At 39.5% G+C, this 22,805-nt stretch overlaps 1 protein-coding gene across 6 annotated transcripts in view; it reads right to left on the reverse strand.

Annotated features, from left to right (window-relative positions):
• Positions 1-22,805, reverse strand: part of LIN52 (lin-52 DREAM MuvB core complex component) — a 46,386-nt gene that overhangs the window by 8,138 nt on the left and 15,443 nt on the right. For 2 of the 6 annotated variants that reach the window (XM_086748762.1, XM_086748767.1), the window contains one exon: positions 4,871-5,073. The exons of 2 other annotated variants lie outside the window; for them this stretch is intronic. In XM_086748762.1, coding sequence (XP_086604888.1) covers positions 4,925-5,073 — 149 coding nt within the window. In that variant the 3' untranslated portion in view covers positions 4,871-4,924. 2 more of the 6 variants (XM_086748765.1, XM_086748766.1) reach the window with 2 other exon arrangements.

Here is a 22,805-nt window from a genome sequence, read left to right on the forward strand (position 1 = left end):
ATAGGCTTGCATGACTGCAGCATCTTTCAATAATCAATATCAAAGCACTTGCAAAGTTTATCAAGCTTCACAATATTCTTGAGACATACAGCGATTTAATCCCCATCTTACAGATGGGGTCACAGCCTCAGTAAGGAGTGATGCACAGATGTATACTAAAGGAGTCAGCAACTGTGCTGACTTTCAGGCTCTGAAAGATGAGCTCTGTCAAGTCTTGCTGCATTTTAAAATATTAACACCACCCTTGGTACAAAACATCACCGTCCTTCCCTTGGTGAATGAGGCAGCAGAATGTGCCCTTACTTCAGCTGTAGTTCACAGTCTGGCATGACTTGTTTTGAAATGCCCAAGAAGATGGGGCCTTGCACAAAACCAGGCTCTGAACCAGAGCAGGTGAGGCACATGGACTACTATTTTCATAGCACACTGGGAGGAGCTATCTCTGGTAGAGAACTGGTAAGCAGCTGACACTGACTAAGTTTTAAACCACTGAAACAGTTTTGTGAGTGTTAGCTAGAGCCTCAAGAATTGGAATCAAATACCTAACACTTTCCTGAATCATTAAATCCTCATATCACCTCTTTCCACCTCATTTTTCTCCAGTAGTATTTTATCATATACCTGATAAGAGATCTCAGAGATCGTTCAGGATTATCTGGAATAGCGATAACAGATCTGCTGCAGATTAAGATAGCCTGAAAAATGTTATTGTTGCTATCAATAAATACTAAAAAATTATATCCACTCTAAAAAAAAATTGATTCCTTCTCTGCAGAATAATTTACCCTGTTCTCCTAATCAGATTTCCCTACCTTGCAGGGCAGCACTGTTCTGTTTGTGCTCAGCTGCAAATAACAACGTTAACAGAGCTTCAAATGCAAAAACTACAAACAGTATTCATTCACATACAGATCAGCAAAGCCAGTCAATGAAAACACTCGAAGCAAGGGGCAATGACATCCCTGCCAATGCCCATGGAGCTACTGAACTTAGGTTCCAGGTCACAGATATTAGGATGCACAGCTATTTTGTTCTGAGTGACTGCCACGTTAAAGGAAACTCTTACAGCACCTCCCACTTTGAGGAGCTGCCTGCAGCCAACATCCTGTAGGGCCAAAGACCTGATCTGTTTGACCCCCAAAGCAGGGAAAGAGTTACACCTTCTCTCTGCGAAGCCAATAAAAACCTCTCTTGATTATAATTTAGATAAGAGCCACTGGATTGAATAATAATGTCTGAAACTCCCCTGGCTGTTTCACCTTGAGACGTCCATCACTGGGTTAAACATGATGCTAATTGCATTTGGATTGATTAATTTCTCTCACTCCTGTCTATTCGAATAATGCTTAACAAAATAATCACAGTACCCAGAGCCAAATCTTCTCCGTCAAAGGAATGAAGCCATCAGAACCAGCAGAGATGAAAGAAATGAAGATGACCCGTAATTACTGCTACGGTGATATCATTACCATATTATAGAAAATGAGTGTACGTGGGGGAAGCAGGGGCTGCAATTATTATTTATTTTTTAATGGAACCTCACATCCCAAGAATACAGATCTGACACCGTGGAGCATACGGAAATACAGAACTAAAAAAATACTGTGCATTAAATTGCAAAATACAGTGAACACTGGGATTCTAGATACATAGTGTCCTGTACTGTGAGCTGTTGTTTACTCACTTGACTATTTTTTCATTGCAACAATACTTTGTATATGACTAGCATAGAGATTTAAGATTCCTCCCTTCCAAAAAGACCCTCAAGTATCTGCAACACAACTCACCCACAACCCTGATGCTAAAGCCACTCTCCTTTAGTATCATTACAAGTCATCTTACTTTGAATATTGGCATTCAGATTTTTAAACCACAATACCTAACTTGATGCTCAAAGAAAAGCTAGTGTGCAATAAATTTTTTCTCTTAAATGCTGATTCCTATGTGAAGGTAGTTATAAATTCCATCACCAGCCGCACTACATCACTTCCAGTCATTCACTGCGCCGGTTCTGTAAAGATATCAAATGTATAAAGTCTGGAAGAATTTAACCTAGGATTTGAGGAAAAAAATTAAAAAAAAAAAAAAAAAAAAAACCACAAACAAAACCACAACCCTAACATCCAAACGGAAGGCCTTCTGCTCCCTTTATTCTCCAAAATGCACTCCCAAAGCCCCTCTCATTTGAGAAACAAATAGCTTGGCAATTGTATAAGATCTTCAGACACCTGTGCACTGCAATTCTAATTGTGGTTTATACAGTTCACTTCTCTCAGTGCTGGTTATGTCTGCCCCCTAGTCACAGATGAAGACAAAAAAACCACACACAACTAGCAGCTTAAAATATTTATTCTGGAATAAAGCCAAGGTCAAATACACAAAAAAAATTCACATGCTAAAAATGTCAAGACCTAAGACCAGACACTGATTCCTGAGGTTAATTAAACACAGAAAAATGATGTTCAAGTATTTTATAAGGCTTAAAGAAAGTTATGCTTCTAATATTAAAAGCAGTATGAAAAGAGATTTTATATCAAAGTTGAGGATATTTTCAAGCATACCTGAAAGGGACTTTACTCACGTACATTATCACTGGAACAGCTACAGCTTGGGAGATCTTTGACCACCAAGTCCCACAGATGTTGGAGGCAAATAGTGGGATAGAAATAGGGCATGTTTTAACAAGTAGCACTCTGAAGTGTTTTTTTTTTTTCTACCTGCTTGTACCAAAAGGAAAAGAATATCTTCCTAGCCTCCCAGCCCCTGGGGAGGACCAAGAGTTCTTCATGATTTAGGTTTTCTCATCACAGTATCTCAGAAAGGGATCTTCTTTATGAAGTAACATGGAGAAATGAGATCAAAACTGTTTGCTCAAGAACTCTTGAGCATAAAACACAAAGAACCTACGCAGAGAGGTCTGCACTGAGTATACGCATGCAGTCAGGTATGAAAGGTTTCTGGGTGTCAGTGAACCCTTCTCAGAAGGCATGCAGGCAGAAGCGCTGCCCAAGTTCCCATAAAACACTGCACCACGATGAGATGCCCCTGCCTACACTGGGGAGCAGGAATTTACCAGTTGGGAGCAAAGCAGGTGAACCTTGAAAGTAACAATTTTTTCAAGTCTTATCAGTGGCCGGGGCACGCAGGCCATGGCAAAATCTGAGCCCAGGAGCCAATAGGAACAAAGGGATTAAGAGTTATTAGGAGGAGAGAGAATTACATATTTACAGTACAGTTACTGAAAAATAATCGTGTAATGATTATGTAAGTCCCTATATTCCTTTTGGCTAATAACGTTGGGATACAAGCTGTATGGTTATGCAAGCCAGGGCACACAAATCCAATCAGGAGACATCAAGGTGTGTTTACAGGGAGGCTCGCAGCTCTGGTTCAGGAACAGTACAGCTTCCTTGACCTCCAAAAGGCAGAAACGAGCCCCTGGCAGTAGGTTAGCTAACGGCTTGAGCTGTGAAGCAGAATTGAATTTTTAAGTTTAACTTGTCAACAAACTTCATGAGAAGCGATATCTGGATGAAAGAAGCTCATACTATGGTAGTCTGTATTTATTTGTCCAGAGGTATGACTTTACTTTAAAAAGCAGACTACATTTTTTATGTGTTTTCTAATCCCAAGATTCCTTATTGAAACATTTTCCATGTAGATGACTGCAGCTCTTGACATGACAATTATCAATATCAAAGGTCTCTATGAAAGGAAGGTTCATCCTTTTATGACTGAACAATATTATTTGATTTACATATGAAATAAACCAAGATTCCTTTTGCCATTAGTACAACAATATAACACATGAAATTACATAGGGGACTTCTATAATTTAAAAAAATTCAAGTAAATTCTGTATGAGCAAATACAAGTAAATAACTTAAATCTCAGTTTTCCAATGCCCAAGCCTCAACATTTGCTAAGGTAGAATTAGGGAAGGGCAGCAAAATGCAGTTCGTAGGCCACAATCCTCTTCTGGCAAAAATACCCTGAGCTGAGGAATATTTGAAAGTCCAGAAGAGGTTTCAGGGAATTCAAAGCCATCTTTACCAACTTCAAGTTGTTCACAAGGCATCTGAGGAAATGCACTGATTCAGAAATGTTACAGTTTTAACAGCATACAAATGCTACTAGAGTCAAATTCAAATGAATAGAGAAAAAAAAAGTATATTTCAATGAGTTAAGAATCACAGGAAAATTGTTGTTTCTCAGAGAAACTATCACTAGTTTTAATCTGACCTACTTGGTAACAAAACTGTAAAACCATTCAGAAACATTTGGAATAGATATTAAAATATAAACAATGCAGGCTCTGTAACAATTATTACAATTTAGCTGTTAATGAGCTCAAAGGCAACTAGACAAGGCCCAGTTGTAAAAGCAGATGCACATAAAAATAAAATCTCCCAGACCCACGGAAAAACGCAAGAACATTCTTCATGAACACCCTCACACTTCTAGTACTCATGGGTTTTGAAAAAAAGCTTAAAGACATGATTCAAATACAAGAAAGAGAGAGGTACTGGAGTCTGCAGATATCTCCTGAGAGTAGTGGTCACAAGAAACTCCAGTTTCTTGAAACCCAGAAATAAAGCATACTAGTCAACTGTCGTTCCTAAAAAAAAAAACCAAACAAGACAAAACAAAAAAAATTCACAATATTCTTTTTTGCTCCAGAAGGTCTACTGAGAACAGTCCAGAAAGCTGGGCTTCCAAAAAAAAAAAAAATCTCTTCATGTTTCCCAGTCCATGCACGCCACTAGCCTGAGGCTGTATCTACCATTATTTTCTTCTCTTCTGAAAGATGAATACAGTGCCATAGCTGTCTTTTAATGAGCGGACTAGTGTTCTTCACCCATTACTGGAAACAAAGAACAGAGGCACTGCAGCAGAACAGATGGCAAATCATCTACAAGACAGCTCAGAAAGTAAAGCAGAAGGTGGTGACGGCCATGAGGAGTAGTGACTGGTGAGATTGCTCTGAGGGTTGAGGGGCATTGAAGAAACTTTGAAAGCCAGGAGAACCCAGAAGACTCCATGATCCAGTGACTATGGGACTACCAGACATATCTGGAGGCAGAAAGGCAGAGTGGAGTAGAACAAGTAAATTAAAAAAACCCCCCAAAAAAACCAAAAAACCAAACAAACAGAGGATACAAGGAAAAGTGATATGTGAAGAAAATTTAATGTATGAGAACAGGTCAAGTGTACAATATCATATGAGAAAAACTGTACAGAATCAGAGAATTATTCAGGTTTGAAAAGGCCTTGGCAGGTCTCCAGTTAATGTTCTGTTCAGAACAGACAGGCTGCTCAGGGGTTTAGTCGGTCAAGTCTTAAAAATATCCATGGATGGAGACCACACAACATCTCTTGGCAATCCTTCCAATACTTGACTGCTCCATACTGAAAAAATTTCATCTCAAATCCAGTCAGAAACCTTCTTGCTTCAATTTATGATGTTTGTCTCCTGTCCTCCTGCCATGCAGTGCAGAGCCCGTCTCCATCTCCTCAATAACCTCCTCGCAGGTATAGCAGGCAGCTATCAGATCCCTGTGAAGTCACCTCTTCTGCATTCTGAACAAGCCCATTCCCTCAGTCTCTGTTCACAGGTCAAGTGCTCCAGCCCCCCTGATCATCTTGGCAGCCCTCCACTGAACTCACTCCAGTTTACCAATGTCTTCCTCATGCTAGGGCATGGATGACACCACTGGATGTGGCATTGCTCAACACGACCCAGCAATTAATTTAATTTAATTTAATTAAGACACATTAAGCTCATCATGACCCAGCAACATGTGCCTGCTGCCCAGAAAGCCAGCCGTATCCTGGGCCGCATCAAAAGAAGCATGACCAGCAGGTCAAAGGATGTGATTCTTCCCCTCTGCTCTCGTGAGACCCCACCTGGAGCACTGCATCCAGGTCCAGGGCCCCCAAGGTAAGGGGGATGTGGATCTGTTGGCGAGAGTCCAGAGGAGGGCCACGAAGATGATCAGAGGGCTGGAGCACCTCTCCTATCAGGACAGGCCAAGAGAATTGGGGTTGTCCAGCATGGAGAAGAGAATGCTCCGGGGAGACCATATAGCAGCCCTTCCAGTACCTAAAGGGGGCCTACATTATTCTAGAGAGTATAAGTATAATCACCTTTCTGTGAGGGTGGTGAAGCACTGGAACAGGCTGCCCAGAGAAGCTGTAGATGCCCCATCCCTGGAAGTGTTCAAGGTCAGGCTGGATGGGGTTTTGCGCAACCTGGTCCAGTGGAAGGTGTTCCTGCCCAGCACAGAGGGGTTGGAACTGGATGACATTTAAGGTGTCTCCCAACTCAAACCATTCTTGATTCTATGATTGCAGATGCAGTCTAATGACTGCTGACTAGGGTGGACAATTAACATCCCTTGATCTACTGGCCATGCTCCTATCAACATATGTATATGCAATCCCACATTCCTTTCCCAAATATTATCTACTTGCTATATTCCTGTTCAACACTGTCTCCTAGCCTCTAACCCTCCACCTAGCCACTGCTTTACTTATTGTTCCAGAAAACCTGAGCACCATAGTCAAGCATCACTGCATTTCACATCTTGAGACAGGGGAGGAACTGTTTGCTCCTCCAAGTTTTATATGCATGCATTAGTAAATAGAAATTATAAGCATTTCTTTTCTTAATTAATATAATCTCTATTTTCAAGTAAGCCAGGTACTAGGCATGAAAATCTTGAGGCAACCCAGAGAACTATCTGTTGAAAACTAAATGACAGCTTGGCCTGCTACCCAGAAACATCCATCACCCAGCCCTTTTCTGTTGGGATTTGTGCTGAATGACGTCTTCTGCAGCAGGTTAACAATTAGTTTTTAGCATAAGAGTCCTGTGTCATCGTCGTCATCTCCCCAGGAGAGAGAAACAGGCTGAGTGATTTTTAGATTATATGCTCTGATAAGACACAGAGCTCCTGACTCCCTGTGTGCTTGTGCCGTGCAGGCCACCTGCTCTATGGAGCTGCCACCGGGGACAACCTCAAAAAGGTTTAATAATAATGTTATCTCTAGAGACGTAACTCAGAGCATGCTCTGAATCTACACTCTATATGACTGACTAAAATCTTGTATATAAAATCCTATCAATAGATAGGACCTGAGACTAGTCGCTAAAAAAAGACTGTAGAAACATTATGTCCTATTAAACAAGAATCTGTCAGATCTGTAGTCAAGAAAACCATAAATGAACACAGGAATTGATAGAGGAGGGCAGAGCAGTCATCTACCCCGTAAGGTAACCTGTCTGACTGCACCCAATATCAGAAGCATCACGGGGGGGGGGGAAGCAAAGAACCCCATTGTGAAGACATATGGAATAATTGTCTGAAAGATTCTTCCTCTTCCTAATTGCTTGTTTTATATCCTGAAGCAGTTGATATTTCTTACTTCATTTTATATTTTATTCTGCTATAACTAGCAATGTTCTCATCATCCATTTAATTGCTTGATTCCCTTTCAATAGCTAGTAAGTACTTGGCCTAAAAAAAAAAAAAAATCCCAGTGTGGCAGAAAGTTCCACATCAAATTATTCATTGTGTAAAAAGCATTCCTTTTTGCTACTTTTAATCTGACTGGCTTCCATTACTTTTTTCTGAATTCCCCCCCTCTTATTCTTGTCAGGGTTGGGAGTCAGTAGGAATTTTCAATTTATCTTCTCAATTGTAGAGATGTAAAATAACAACTGTGCTACCTTTCAAAATCAGAGATTCACTTTTTTCCCCACATTCTCATGAAGAAATCTCTTGATTTATAAGCAGCTCTCTCAAAGTGAATGGTGTATTTCACACTATCTCAGAATTATTCCTACCAAAAGACTGCCTGAAGTGACAGAGTATTTGAAGTTACAAAAGAAAGAATGAGACTTACTTCCTTTCTGGGAAAATAATATGAAACCTTATGCAGAAATATGGACTGTAAAGTGCAAACAATTATTAAAGTCAAGCAGAAGAGGTGGGAAGCAGCACAATAATTTGCTGTGTCTTGGAGCATCACTGAAGCCTGAAGACATACACAGATAGGGCACAATCCGCTCTGCTTCACCATGCTGGGGAGCATGCTTCCACTTGGCTGTTCTGGACCATCCTAGGAGCTCAGCAGGTTTGAGGGGTACATGCAAAACATGGTTAAACACTGCCACGTTCACCAGCTGCACACAAACTCCATTCACTTTGTGTAACTAAATTCTCTGGCAGATTCCGAGAGATTTGTCATGAAAATTCATGCTGCAAAACAGCAACTTTTTTGTTAAAAAACATCAAGATCCTATTCAAAACCCCAACATACAGAATATCAGAACATCTTAGCATAACTATTCTTATCAGTCTGAGCATGAAGAGCTATCAAGTGAAGCTGGCCAGAGTACAGATCCTTGGGTCACCACCTTCTATCCAACAAAACTTATGTCAATTATTTTGAAACCTACTCTTTACGAATCTACCAAAGTGACAAATCTTTGTTAAGAAAAAAAAAAAACTACATCAGTGTAGTTTAACTAAAATTTTATGATTACAAACACCTATGAAGATCACACTTAATTTGTTAACTTTCTCAGACTTACATAACAGCAAATTACCATTACTTTACCACTTCTTGAAAAAAAAAAGATTGTTATTTACATACATGACATAAAACATTTAAAGATATTATGGCCCTTCAAGAAGCCTACAATTTACACAGAAAGTGAAGGTCCAGAGACAAATTTTACTCCACTCTCTCCCTTCTGTTTCATAATAGAAGAAAAAGCAAGGCTGTGACTAATTGAGCCACGTTTGAACTTCAAGGACCTCTTATGTTTCTGATAATAGTGCTGAACGACATTATTTTGGTGTCAGAAAGTATTATCTCAAATACAATAAGAGCTGTGTTACTTATAAAGTTTTCTTTGATACAATTATTGGGCTAGAATGACAGCATGTCCAAGCACACAGCACTTTAGCCTGCAAATGGAAACGTGGTTTCTATTCCTGATGCAGTCACTCCTCCTATGTGATTTCTCAATCCATCTCCCGGGTTCCCTCACCCATGAATTGGCATGTATCTTTCTCTGTCAACTTCCAAGACTGAGGGAATAGAATTATTATGAAACAAGGAAATCCCATTTTAATCTCAGGAATAGTGTTTTAGATCCAAGATCCATGCCAACTAAATTAAGGTTCCAGACTGCGGGGTCCAAGATGAGAATCTCATATAGAACTACAGAAAGATACAAACGCTTTCAAAACAGCCAGTTCAGCATATTTAAGATCTGACTGCATGTACAGCTTAGCATGAGTCTATTTCTGATTTGGAGAGTCCAGGCAGGTGTCAAGGGTAACAGGTATGGATACTGGTCCCAAATGTCAGCCATATCTTTTTGTGACATTTTCTAGAACTGCTTTCTTAAGCAGTTGGTCAAAAGAGCCTTGAGCACTCCTGCAAAAGACTGAGTTTATGTCATCAAAGCCCTTCAAGGAATACTTCACAAAGTTTATTCCATACGTATCTGCTGTTACAACATGTAATGCCACATGGTGTACAAACACAGGACAAGTTACTTCTGCCCTAAGGAGCTTAGGGAAGACACTATATAAATATAGACAACAGATGTACACAGTAAATGAAGACACTGAAAAGTATCACACTTACAAGATATAATCGTAACAGTTATCAAGATTTCTATACCTACTGTACAGCAGGTGGAAGGAGGATGAGCTAGCTGCCTGGATGTTTACAGAGTACGCCTCCAAAGTCTGCAGGGAAACCAGTTTCTTAGAAAACACAGCAATGGCTCACAGTAATTTGCATTCTTGACAGACTGGAAGCGTCTGTTGTCTTTCTTTTACTGGATGCAGTGTATTAGATAAAGCACAAAAAAACATGAAGAGAAAGAAAAGCAGTTTGATACAATATCAAAATGTGTGGAGAAGTGTATGGAGACCTTGATCACAGTCAAAATTATGAGCTCATTTTTGTGAGTGGAAGAACATTCGTTAAGATCAGAGTAAAAGATCCTGGAAAAGGTGTAATATTAAAATAACTTGGATAAGAGCTGTGTGGATAGATAGGAAAGGTTTTATTCCAGAGGTATTGTACAGAAAAATGGAAGATTTAGATTATAGGTTGGATGCCTTGACTTACTGGAGAGTCAAGCACTACACTTGGCCACAAGGCTAAATGAGGGACAGAACAGCAGCAGTGTTCACAGTCCTGAAAAGAGGGAGCACACAATTTGTTTGGAATAGGAAGAGAGAGTAAAAAGCTCTGGTTTCCACATCTTCTCAGGTCCTCAGATATAAAGGAAATGCAGGGACTGGTAGATGGCATTTTTAATCACATAGGTTCCAGAAAGGCAGCAGTGTTCATTAGCTCCCAATGTGGTCTAAGTACTTTGAAATGGGTATGTTGCTAACTTAGAGTCACAATATAGAAACAATATGAGGCAAACAAAGCCATGCTATGTAGTTCTGACATGGGCATCCATGCCAACTCCACATGATAGTTGTGTTTCACATACATAAATGTTATCATTTTTTTCAAATTATTTGGCTGCTCAGGAGTAACAAAACACTACCTTGCATGAGCTACAGTAGTGCTTGTACATAAACGATATCAAACAGTATATTTACTGAAAATAAAGAATAAAGATAAAAGAATACAGAAGAGACAGGAAACAAAGATAAAGTACTACAGAACTGACTTTTTCACTTCTCAGCTTTGTTGGAATAGCCAGTTACAATTTGAATCATCATACTACATCTACATCCTACTGTCCTCCTCATGTTTTAATTACAAGCTAAGTGATACCCACTCTAAATATCATCAATATCCACAATCTCTCCTCCTCCCAGTGACCCACATGCAAAGCGTCTACAAACTCCTACTGTTACCAGCCTAAGGAATGTCCTTCTCTGGGACAGATGCTGCCCTTGGCTTGAAGAACTTGTGCCTTCTCTGGGAATCCAGCGGCAGATCTGAACTAGTGAATATCGCAGGACTACTCAAAAAGATGAATGCTTAACGGTGCCTTTGGTGCTGAGCTGATTGAAAAACTGCTGCTTATTTGCCCACATGACACAAATATAAAGATGACTGGTAGGCGAGCAGATGGACAGACAAACAATGTAAGTCTGGAAAGACATGACTACTAACAGGGCTTGCCCAAATGCTAAATGTTTAAAGGAATACTTTGAAATCCCGAAAACTGATTTTGTTGCACAGTATGGCACACCAGCCTTAAATTCCTTTCACGTTAATCCATGGATGTGTTGGCTTTTGTTTTACCCACTAGGCAGGGGGCACTCCAAATCCTCATTAGGAAGTGATCTGCAGCTATGCACCAGAGAAAAGGGAAGAATACTGCCTGTAGGATTTCAAATTTCAGTTGAGGCACTGCTTAGCAAGAAGAGAGAACAGCAGGTACATTTTCAATGCCATCTGCTGGATAAGATGGACAACTCTAATAAAGGTGAGAAACCATTGTTTTCTATCTATCATCATCAACACATACCAACAGTTCCCTCCTCTTCATACCTTACCTAAACAGAGATCAAAACTGAAGTTGTCTTAATAAGCACTTCTTATTCCCCACACTCTATCAATGCATCTAAGAAGGCAAATCAGCCATTAGTTACAAAAATGTTAGGATGCGTAAAAATGACTGCATGTTCCTCCTCCTGAGAATTCAGGTGGTTCCGATGGCGGAAAATTATCTTAAATTAGATTTGATGAGAAGAGTCTGATGCCTAGGTTGCAAAAAAAATATTTCAGCACTGGGCCCATCTCATGTCCCATCCTAGAACAGCTAATATTTCTTTCCAAAGATAGCAACAAAAAAGTCACAAGACAAGAAGGTTGTTTTCCTCTTGCCTGAAGAGTATTTTTCCCACTGGAAAGACCAACAAGTGGCAGCGTTCACCCAGCTAGAGGAGTAGAGACAGACTTGTCACACTAAAATGAAACAGACCACTACTCTGAAGAGACAGGTAACTTCTATTGCTAAGGAAGTCCAATACAGAAAATAGTCTAGAATTTGAGGACAGGTATTTACTCATACAGAGTGAATAAAAGGTCAGCTTGATCTTGAATATGAGGTAACAACTTTCTGACTCTCATGTATTATAACTATCCAGGTCGTTCAAATTGCAAAGTTGCATTAAATCTGTCTCAACTGTTTGCAGAAATCACTGACACTACAGATCTCTATAATTTCTCATAATAAACATCCAGAAAGATTCCTCTCATGATAGTGTAACCAAAGAAGTTCTGAAGACTCTGGTGGAATGATTGTCTTAGTCTATCACACCATTTAGGCAGCCTATTGGATCACTTGGATTCAGTAAAAAAGAGGGATAGACATGAAATATGGTCTGGCATGAGACTGATATCATTCGTATAAGAGATGCAGCAACAGATTGCACTCCCAGGTCCTCAAATACAAAAATCGTACTTGCTGACGTGAAAAAACAACAATTGTTAATAAACAGATATTCTGCTCTTCAACACTCCATATGGCAGTCTGATGGATTAAACACCAGCAGAGTGTTGATCACTCTAAAAGCTCATATTGAGATGATCTGGAAAATCTGTCTATCTACAATTTACGAATTCTGGTTAATTTAATTAAAATGCTGCATCACTAAGTGCCTTAATATGTGGAAAGCCATAAGCTTGTGAGGTTCCTGGCACATGCCTGCTTTCAGAAGCTACACAACAAACTAACATGAGTCTCCTTTTTAATTTTGGATATACAAAGGAAGACTCCTGAGCTACACAACCAGTCTAAGGCTACATGCAGGGAAAAGAGAGCAGAAAAATCTCCAAAATAGGCAGAGGGACAGGTGATACAGTAAGGCTAAGGATACTAGTGTCATGAGAGAAATAAGGACATAAGCTTTCAAGGTACTGGTGACTTCTTTGAAAGGGCCAGTCAACGTTAAAGGAAATTAGATGGGTTATAACTAGTTAGCAGACTGAGAAATGGAGAGAGAGGGGTGGGGTTCAGGAGACAAACTGTCCCCTTGCAAGGCGACAAAGGCCAGAAAGTCCCAAGAGAGAAGGAGCCCATGATCAACAGGCCTGGCCAAAGGTAAATCCAATGCTGTCATCTACCTTTACCAATGGAGGCTTGAGGTTTGGCCTCTTCTTAAATTGAGGCTACATACACAAGCAATTACTGCAATTTACCTAAGGGATGGTACCTGTTCATTTTCAATTTGGTGCCAGCACTAGGAAAGAGAATCCTCAAGACTAAGCCAGCTTCGAATTTTTTTTCCTTGCTAGAAACATGGCTGGATGAAAGAATACAGATATCCCCAACCTAAAAACTCTCTGACAAAAAACAAATGAGTAAACTGTTGGGATGTGGAAGCAGACGATAGTTTGGAAAACAGACGGAAAACCTCTTCCCTGTCTGCAGCAGCTCTGAGTTCACACAAGCCAAGACATTCCCAGTACGCTCATTACTGTCTCTGGAAGGGACCCATGTATACGAACACTTTTCTTACACTTAATAATATCTACTTTTGTTCTTCCTAAACCAAAGATGATGATGCTGGGATCAGTTCTTAGCAGCTGAAGCTGAGGATGCAGCATCAAGGGTTTTCCAGGCATGATTGCTAAAATTTGAGAGGAGTCCGAAAAGAGGAAAGTGGTCTTATCAGGGAGAGGTCATGAAAGAACAGATGAAAGTCCCCATCTTACTACTGTCTCAGTCCACTATAACTCAAAGCATTCTTTTTTTTTTTTTTCTCTTCACAGTCTCAAAACTATCTAATGAGAAAAAATTACAGAAGGTAGGAACAGCAATTTTCCCCAGGAACACATTACTTTAGGCTAATTTCTCATTAAGAAATGTTAAACAGAAACAATTTTGGATTTTGTTCTGCAGAATGACCATCTTATTTGGAAAAAGAGGAGCAGTCTCTCTAGTATGGCAATTGGTTACCCACTTGCACAGGCAGATGAGGTTCTGCCTGCAAAACCCCGGAGGATATGCTGACTTTCTGCAACAGAGGATAAGGCATTCAAAATTGTGAAGGTGGTCTGATGGCATTCTATGTCTAGCACAGTACTATAAAGGAAGACTGTCATCCAGGAAAGGCCACTTCAGCTGTCTTTCTACAATTCATTGTACGACAAGAGAGAACATTGACATTTTGCAATGCACACCCCTATACTCATCTTTCCCATAATGGCAGAACTCAGAAAAATTGATCTGGAGTACATAAAAAACAAAGCCATGTGCTTAGAGAATAAAACTCATTTCAAAAAAGACCAATGAAATTACATTTCGCTCTCCAATATGATCTCTATGCTTCCTCTACACTATTTCCAACCCCTTTTCATGACATGTGACTGAGCATTCTGGAACCAAAGTTAATTATTTCCATATTCAAATACAGGAGTACTGATCTTTTATACTATTACAAGCATAAGAGCCAAGAAAAAGTGCCTAAGACAGAAAGCAAGGTGGGAAAAAACCTTCCTTCCCCTAAGTCTTCTCTGCTTCACAGAGACCAAGCAGGCTGGTTTCAAAACAAGAGCAAGTGATATAACCAAACAAAAGCAGATCTGAAAGGTGAGCAAGCCCCACAAGCCACACAGTCGTTATTACTCTGTCGACATCACACTTGTTAAAAATGTATATTTTAATTTTCTGTATTGCTAAAGGTCCCAATTTGCCCAGGGATCTAGCTAAGCTGCCATTTTCTACCACGACAGAGTCTAATCTTTATTTAATGGATTTAGCATCTATCTTCACTAGAGTGGTCTCTGAGGAAAAGGGGAGGGGAGTATGAAGGGGCATGAAGAGATGATCAGAGCCCCCCTCTCCTTCATCCATCCGGCGCTCATGTTTGTGTTCAAAATTCAATTACCTCCTTATTGATACTTCACAGAGATATTTAAGCTGCAAACATGAAGCCCTGATTTCCCAGGGGGCCATGCCCCTCTCTATTTCACTGCTCTGCTTCCCCCAGGGTGAATTCCTGAGGCGTCCATATTAATAGGTAATCAGTCACAATTCATTTATTAAACAGCTAGCAAGGTTTATCAGCCTGCCCTGATTAGCCGGAAGAAGCCACTGAATTCCTAATTTATTTATGGAAATGTAAGTGTCTTTTTGAATTCCATTCATGAAAGACAGGGGTGCCGTCGGTCTGGCACACTGAATTCTAACAGGGAAGCAGCAGGCAACCCAGAGACTGGGGACTTTGCAACTTCAGCCCAGGAAATGCACTACAGTGACCCAAGCGTTATCGATAGATTTAGGGCCAGAACCTTATACAAGCATTCACAAGCCAGCTCTTCAGAGAGCAGGCATTGCCACCCATTGCAACTAGAGAATGACCATTCTCATGGCTCAGGGTGTGGATAGGCTGAACAAAGTTCCCTAAACAGAGCAGATGAAGTTGTGAAACTGGATCAAAATAGAAAAAAAAAAAAACAAAAAAAAAAAAAACCAAAAAAAAAAAAAACCCACCAAAAACGTGCTAGATGACACTACCGTAAGCATTTACATACAAAGTTCAGCTGTTTGAAAACTGCAGACTGTTACAATTTTTAAAGTACTTTTGCTATAATAATTTAAACTGAACCTGTTTTAAAATGCAACAAACACTGCCTCTGTACTTTCAAACTAAGACACTGAAGCTCAGCGATGCTGCTGGATTAACAGAAAATGAAAGCGGCTAACAAAACTAAAGAAAAAAAAGTCACTTCTCTATTGTTTTAAACAGAGAAATGGAGAACTCTGTAAAAAGCAGACCTTGAAGCTAAAAGACTTATATATGCATTTAATACATCTTAAGGCAATCAGGATACAGCTTCATATATACAGGCCTTTGAAGGTTCAAGGCCAGCACTGGTAAAAAACACTTCATTTTCATCCCTTTCAGCTGTGTAGTGATCTCTGAAACTCATGTTCACCTGAATTTTACCCACCACAGTTACTTAACCATAAAACAACTAGGAATGGAAGACTATAGAAAATGTTTATTTCCTTTTTCTTCTCCAAACAAATTTGTGCCAAGTAACTTTCACTCTATCCCCCTCTGCATTTAGTGACTTTTCTGAACAGCTCAATCGGGAAATAAACAGAGGGATTCTATTTTTAAATCCTCCAAACAAGACAGATGTCCCTCAGGCAGATGCAATAGCCAAAAGGGTATTTTTAATTCATTTTTCTCCTAAATTATTTAGATCTCAAAACTGACAGGGTTTAACAATGTACAGTGTTATATGGAATATAGACAGAAGCATGTTTAAACATATTGAGAGCATTTCTGTAACCCTGCGACATTTTGTTCAGTGAGTTCAGTATTCTGACCTGATTATTAACTGACTAGCAAAGTATTCGAAACTATCAAGTCAAAGCATAAATAATAAAGGATGCTCTATTATTTCAGTTAAATCACAATTACTTGAAAATGTATTTCAAATAACAATCCAAAATCTATGTAGTTTAAAACTGGCTACACCTATGCTTACCCTCTGAATTTACAAGCACAAGCTCAATAGTTGCACAAAAGGTTTTAATTTGCTTAAGATCCCATTACACAAAAAATTCACTAGTGTATTAAAATCCCCACTTCAACTAAACTAGTACATCCCATACCCTTAAATGAAAAAAGATATGATTTCCTCTCAAGTTACAGTGGTCAGACATGAAAAAATGTAGTACATGCAATAAATACATCCAAAATGCTAGGAGGAATGAGCATTTGAATTAATCTATGACCAGAACTCGTGCACTGCAGGTGTCTGAAGTCAGGGATGGCATGGGAAAATGAATCCTGGAAGAAGTATCTTTTCACTGCCCGAATAAGTAATCAATAGCTTAATTGTTATTAGTTTGTGTTTTATGCAGACAAGGGTCATTCAGTGTATTTTTCCTACTATGAAAACTAGCTCCTAGAGGATGCTAAAAAAACCAGAATTTACAGGAAAGATTTCTCAATATCTTTCCTTCACTGTCTAAGGAGGCTTTCCACATTGGCACAACCGGTAGACATCACAAGATTTTACAACAGGCCCAAACACCTAATCAAAATGTGGCTCTCAGCAGCCAGTTTCTTCAGCCCTCATTGCTTGGGGAACTGAAATGCTACCAGTGAAAATAAAACAACCTGTTCCCTTCCTGAATCTAGCCATACTTCACCTTTTCCCCCCTCAGCAGTAAATTTACAAGGGTGATCTCAAGTGAGGGCTCTGCAGGGCACACAAGACAGAACTCACCACAGAGCAGGTAAAGCAGGGCACTCATGCATGGTCTTACTGGGGAGCTTACTGAGCGTCAAACTCAACATTATTTTCACTCCCTCAAGACATAAGCTCCTATCATACAGAAAACAGCAGCACCATCCATAACATTCAACCGACACTGCCCAAACAAGTTGGGGAATATAAGCTGTAATCACACTGCAGTTATTTCTAATCTTCTCACAGATGTTATTTCTAGTTATGTCTAGTCTTCATGCTTTTGAAACACAAGAAAGTGAAAGCAATGCAGCACTGGCTTTCTGAAACCAAAGACAATTGCTCCAGGAGATGTAAACTGTTGTCATTCATGTCACTAAATGTTTCTTCCTTGGCTGTGTTTAAGACATTAGCATTAGCACTGAAATCATTACACACCACTGCTGACATTAGCGCGCACCCTCAATGAAAGGGCTTACCTACCCAACTGCCTTGCAGTCTTACCTGCATGTCAACCCCTCCCTAAATGTCTCCAGCCAGCTTCCCAAGCCATCGGCTTCCCTTATGCAATGCACTATCAAACACAAAACCATGTATGTGGAAAAGTAAACCTACAAAACTAAGAGAATATAATTTAGCATTACAACAGAGAACACAGCATTATAATCCTTAACTGCTTGACTCATTTTCAAACTAACAATTTTAAAGTCCAGTTTTATGTAACCAAGTCAGATACAGAATATTCAGTCAAACCCAGCATGATATCGCACAACCACTAAGGCAGAACTGGGATTCATGTCCCTGTGTAACACCCAAAGGAAGGGTTTGGAAATAAAAAGTATTACATAGGTATTCCTTCCTTTCTAAATGCCACTTGATACAACTTGATGACAAATGCCTATTAGTCTGCTGAAAATTACTGTTCATACTTTCATCTTGCCTCATCTAGTCATCCATCCTTTACACTTATTTCTAACACTCCCGTAACAATGCCCATACACTTCTACAGGTTACTACAGTAACAAACTGCATGGTTACAATAAAGACTGGGGTCATTATTTCCAGTCTTTCTTGCACATATAGCCAGTGCTGATAACATTGTACTTCTAGCGACGTACACAAGGAACTTCACAAGTTGCATACACAAAAATTATTTCCTAGGCTCCTTAAATGCTGTAACTTAAGCGACAGCTATTTACTCGCAGAACACAACACAGTTCAGAATTAAAATGAGAATCTCTAATTGACACTTGAGAAAATTAGATTCTAATTGCATATGCTGTATTTTGTTGACGACAATGAGGTAAGCATTTGCAAAAAAAAAAAAAGTGTTATGAGTTCTTTAATGACAACAGGTTATTAAGACCTTTGTCACACAACTCATTGGAAATGAAACATTTCCAACAGCAGAGAGCCCTCTAGAGCTGCCACGGGATAACAGTTCAGCAGCCCACTGGGAGAAGGGCACCAACACCACCTTACTGCAACACCTGGCTCTTCACAGATTCCCCTCCAGCTGCTGACCAAATCTGATTTTACCTGGTTCAGCAGTACTGAGATTAAACCATAGAGTGAGAAAACAGAAGTCACATTTTAATTTGAAGAAAATGGAAGCTAATATTTGTTGAATTGTCACTGAACCTAGAAAGCTTTAACATATAACAATAGGCTTTAGACACATCATACAAGGTGTTAAAGACAGATTTACATTATTTATAACACAGATGTTTGTAAAACATCACCAAATAGCTGGAAAGCCAGACTTTACTGACAGCGTATATTGACACCAAAATAATTGGCATTTTGGGCAGTTAAAAACAAGATGTGGGTATATGCCTTATGGCACAGAAAGCTCTCCATATGGAAACCTCCTATCAGTGCAAAATAATTTTTACACAGAAAACATACTCAGCTGAACTTTATTATAATAAGCTTCACTAGCTTTAACTAAAACAGTGCTCAAAACAACACACAAACAAAATCTGCTTAATCAGTTATTAGATGCTTTTCACTTACCTTCACTCTTGTGATTGTGCTGTAGCAAGCAATCAGTAAAAATATCTCCTCAAAATTAAATTACGATTTGAAAATCCCTACTTAGGCAGCATGGAGTTTCCCATTCCTACCTCCCCAATTAGAGCAAAAAGTTGTAAGATAAATGACAGGAAAATAACTGAACTATATCCTTTAGCTTTACTGTCAACACTTACAACTCTGAAAAGCAGTAAACAGAACTTTATTCTATCCTCATTGTGACCAAAAATTTCTGCAAGAATAAAATTTCTGAAAGAATAAATGCACTTATTTTCTCAGAACCAAAACCCATCAATATATAACATTTTGGGACTGACAACTGAAGTACAGCACACCAGCCACATGTTTTAAGAGCCCAAGTTAACCTCTTAAAAGTTATGACCTTAACTTTCTGCATGTTAATTCATCAGGCTTCATTATGATACGAGTTTGCAGTGTGCTCAGGGAACAACAATCTCTTGGACACTTTAAAGAATCCACAAACAGCATTCAAACATGCCTTCATGGGCAAGTATAAAGTAATGTTTTATTACCAAAATAAATTTCTAGGAGCCAACATTTCACTGGAGGGGGGAGGTGAAGAACAAACTTGCAATGAATATGATGAGAAGAGGTAGTATGTTTACTCTGCTGGCAATGGCTTTAAGCACCCTTTTTTGATCTCCAGCTAGAACTCAAAAAGCCACAGCAAACTCCTCCTGTATAGACAGAGACAATTCAAAATATCTCAGCCACCAGACAAATTCACATTAGGATCAAAAGTTGGATTTTTAATAGTGAAGTAAACAATAGGTATGTAGTACATTCTCTATCATTATTAATTTGTTTTAGTGAAACAGGATTTAAATTTTTTCCCCCTAAAAAAGATGAGACAATTCAGGCAACAAATTAATTCAAAGAAGCCTCCTAGCCACATGATCAAAATTTTTCTTGTGACCTTCTTAACTGTATCTCTTTCCCACATCTCAGACTGGGTCTCATTTACAAGCTCCATTCCCTAGGGTCACCTTTTAGGATACTTTGGAAGAGTTGGAGAGAAGTGCTCTCTGTAAATTCTAGTCTTCTCAGAAGATTGCCCCTAGGCCTGCAACCAGATAGACGTACACTTAGAATAACATATGAGCAAGAGCAACAAAACACAGTTTTCAACACTTAAATCCAGAAAGTGGCTGGAACGAATTACTACGACCTATTTTAACCGTCCCGAATTTACTAAGATACTTCACATTGACTTCAGAGTGGGCTGAACTGAGTCATCTAAAAGCAGAGATGAAACAAAAATGAGACTTGGTACCAAAAAATTAGGTTCATTCCATTCCCCTCCCTGCACATTTCTGTCTTATCATTTGACCTTGTACATCTGTCCCACAGTCTCATGACTGATCTAGTATTAAACACCCTGCCTTCAGTGAGTCTGTCCTTTTAACTCTCAGCTTCATGTAATTGGTGAATGCATATTTCCAAGCACCCTCAATAACTAAGACAAAAAAAAAAAAAAAAAAAAAAAATGTTTTCCATTTGGCAAGGTCTCCCCTTTCCCATCTCTTTTCCAAATTCCTCCTCCTGGTCACTCAGCTTTGTGAATAAACCTGTTCTCTCCTCACAGCTTCCTCAAGCAGGAGCAACACGAATTTCATTCTTCCTCCGTCCAAGGCAGCACCGAGCCAGAGGTGACCTCTTACGTTCACTCTATAGACTCTCAGAAAAGAACGGCCTCGTAAGTAGCAAAATCAGCCACAAGATCTCTCAGTCCAGTACAACAATATCATACCAGATCCAGTTAATTCATACATGAGAAGCCCTTTTATAGTCATTACAGGTAGATTTGTTTAATGAAAACAAACTGTATAGAAATTAATTTAAAAAAAAGAACAGAGGAATAAGAATTAAATCAGTCTAAAGAGATCTGTGAGAGGAAATAAAGGCAAAGCAAAATTCGCTAGGAGAAAAAGTCTTACATTATTAGACCAATGGATATAGCTGGAGGGGAAATGTAAGCTTTCATGCACTCACATTATTAGCTCTTTAATTAAAAATCATATGACATTATATTGTTAAGTTTAACAAGATCCTGAAGAAGCATTACATTAAAATTTAGAAACAGCTGTATTTTCAATAGATAAAGCTCTAGAAGCTTCACGTTTCAGGGAACGCACCAACTGCTGTTGCAGAGGATTGGCAAGAAACCTCCTGCTCCCCTGCAATTGTGTAGAACAGTGAGTGGCTCTTCACACTGACAACGTCCACTGTCAGGGACAAGATACTAGAAGAGTATTGCTCTGAGTAGGGCAACTCTCATGTTCCTGTTAAAACTTGTTTCCTGGATTGATATAATGCTGTGATCTTTGCTATTACTGGCAGAAAGCATTCATTTAACCCAGTAAGTTTCATCTGCCAATCTCAACGCAGCACTTAAACAAAACAAAGCACCAACAAAAAACACACTCCACACACAAAAAGGCTATCCTGGAAATCAGGAGTACAGTTCCACATTCCAGCTATTTTTATGTCAAGCCAACTGCTATATTCAACAATGCATCTCTAAAGGAGACAATTTTCAGGAAAAAAAAAAAACCAAAACACTGTTGTATATAGATTGGTCACTTCTCTGTCCTAAGCCCCTAAAAGCTCAAGGCCATAAACTCTGGTCCTCTTGGGACACAGGGATGTGCTACGTTTTTGCAAGACTTTAATTATCTTACATCCAGTTTTCAACACCTAACAAACTGCAAATAGCTATCACTACTTCCATGCCATTAATACCAGTGATCCTTTGATATTCTGAAATAGTTCTTGCCTTCTTTTATAATCCAGTACAACCTCCATGCATCAAGGACCAGTATCACAGAAGACAGGGCTTAGACATAAAATAAAAGGTATGCTCAGGTGAAAACAGTTGTACACGCCTGTGTAGTGACACCGAGCAGATCCACAGCAAGACTAGAGGGGAGCAAGAACACGCAGCCATCTTTGTTAGAAACACATCAGGGCAGCAAGCTACATGTGTAAACCAAGAGTCATAGCAGAGTCCTCAGCTTCTTTTCCCGCCCCCATAAAATGTATATTTCTGCAGGAAATATATGGGAACTAGTTATGAAAGTCAAGCAATTAAAAAGCATTTCTGAGGCATTCATGGGACTGTACCAGCCACAAGTGCCTGACAGCTCTACGCGTGTGCAAGTCCCTGGAGAGCCATCACGCTTCAATTACTATCACTAACATTAGTCATTATCAGGCTGGCTTCAGTCCCTGGGGAAGGCAGCTTGTGATGACAATATCCAGCCTCTCCTTGTAAAACAATTCATTAGGCAAAGCGGAACAGCTGGGGCAGCCACGTGGAGGTCTGCAGAGTGGCAGCCCCACCGGGAACTCCAGCCCCCCCTTTTCCTCTTGGAGAGGGGCAGCCACCGCCCCTATGACAGCTGTAAAAGCCTCCAGGGACACTTCAGGTTTAATCAGTGCTCCTTATACTCAAGGGAAGCATTTGATTGCAAACTTAAACTAATGGCACTCAGAAGGTTACAACAATCATCAGATAAGAGGCTTTAAGGCATTTT

The sequence above is a fragment of the Chlamydotis macqueenii genome, chromosome 5 (assembly GCF_036417535.1).
Source record: "Chlamydotis macqueenii isolate bChlMac1 chromosome 5, bChlMac1.mat, whole genome shotgun sequence".
Taxonomy (NCBI): domain Eukaryota; kingdom Metazoa; phylum Chordata; class Aves; order Otidiformes; family Otididae; genus Chlamydotis; species Chlamydotis macqueenii.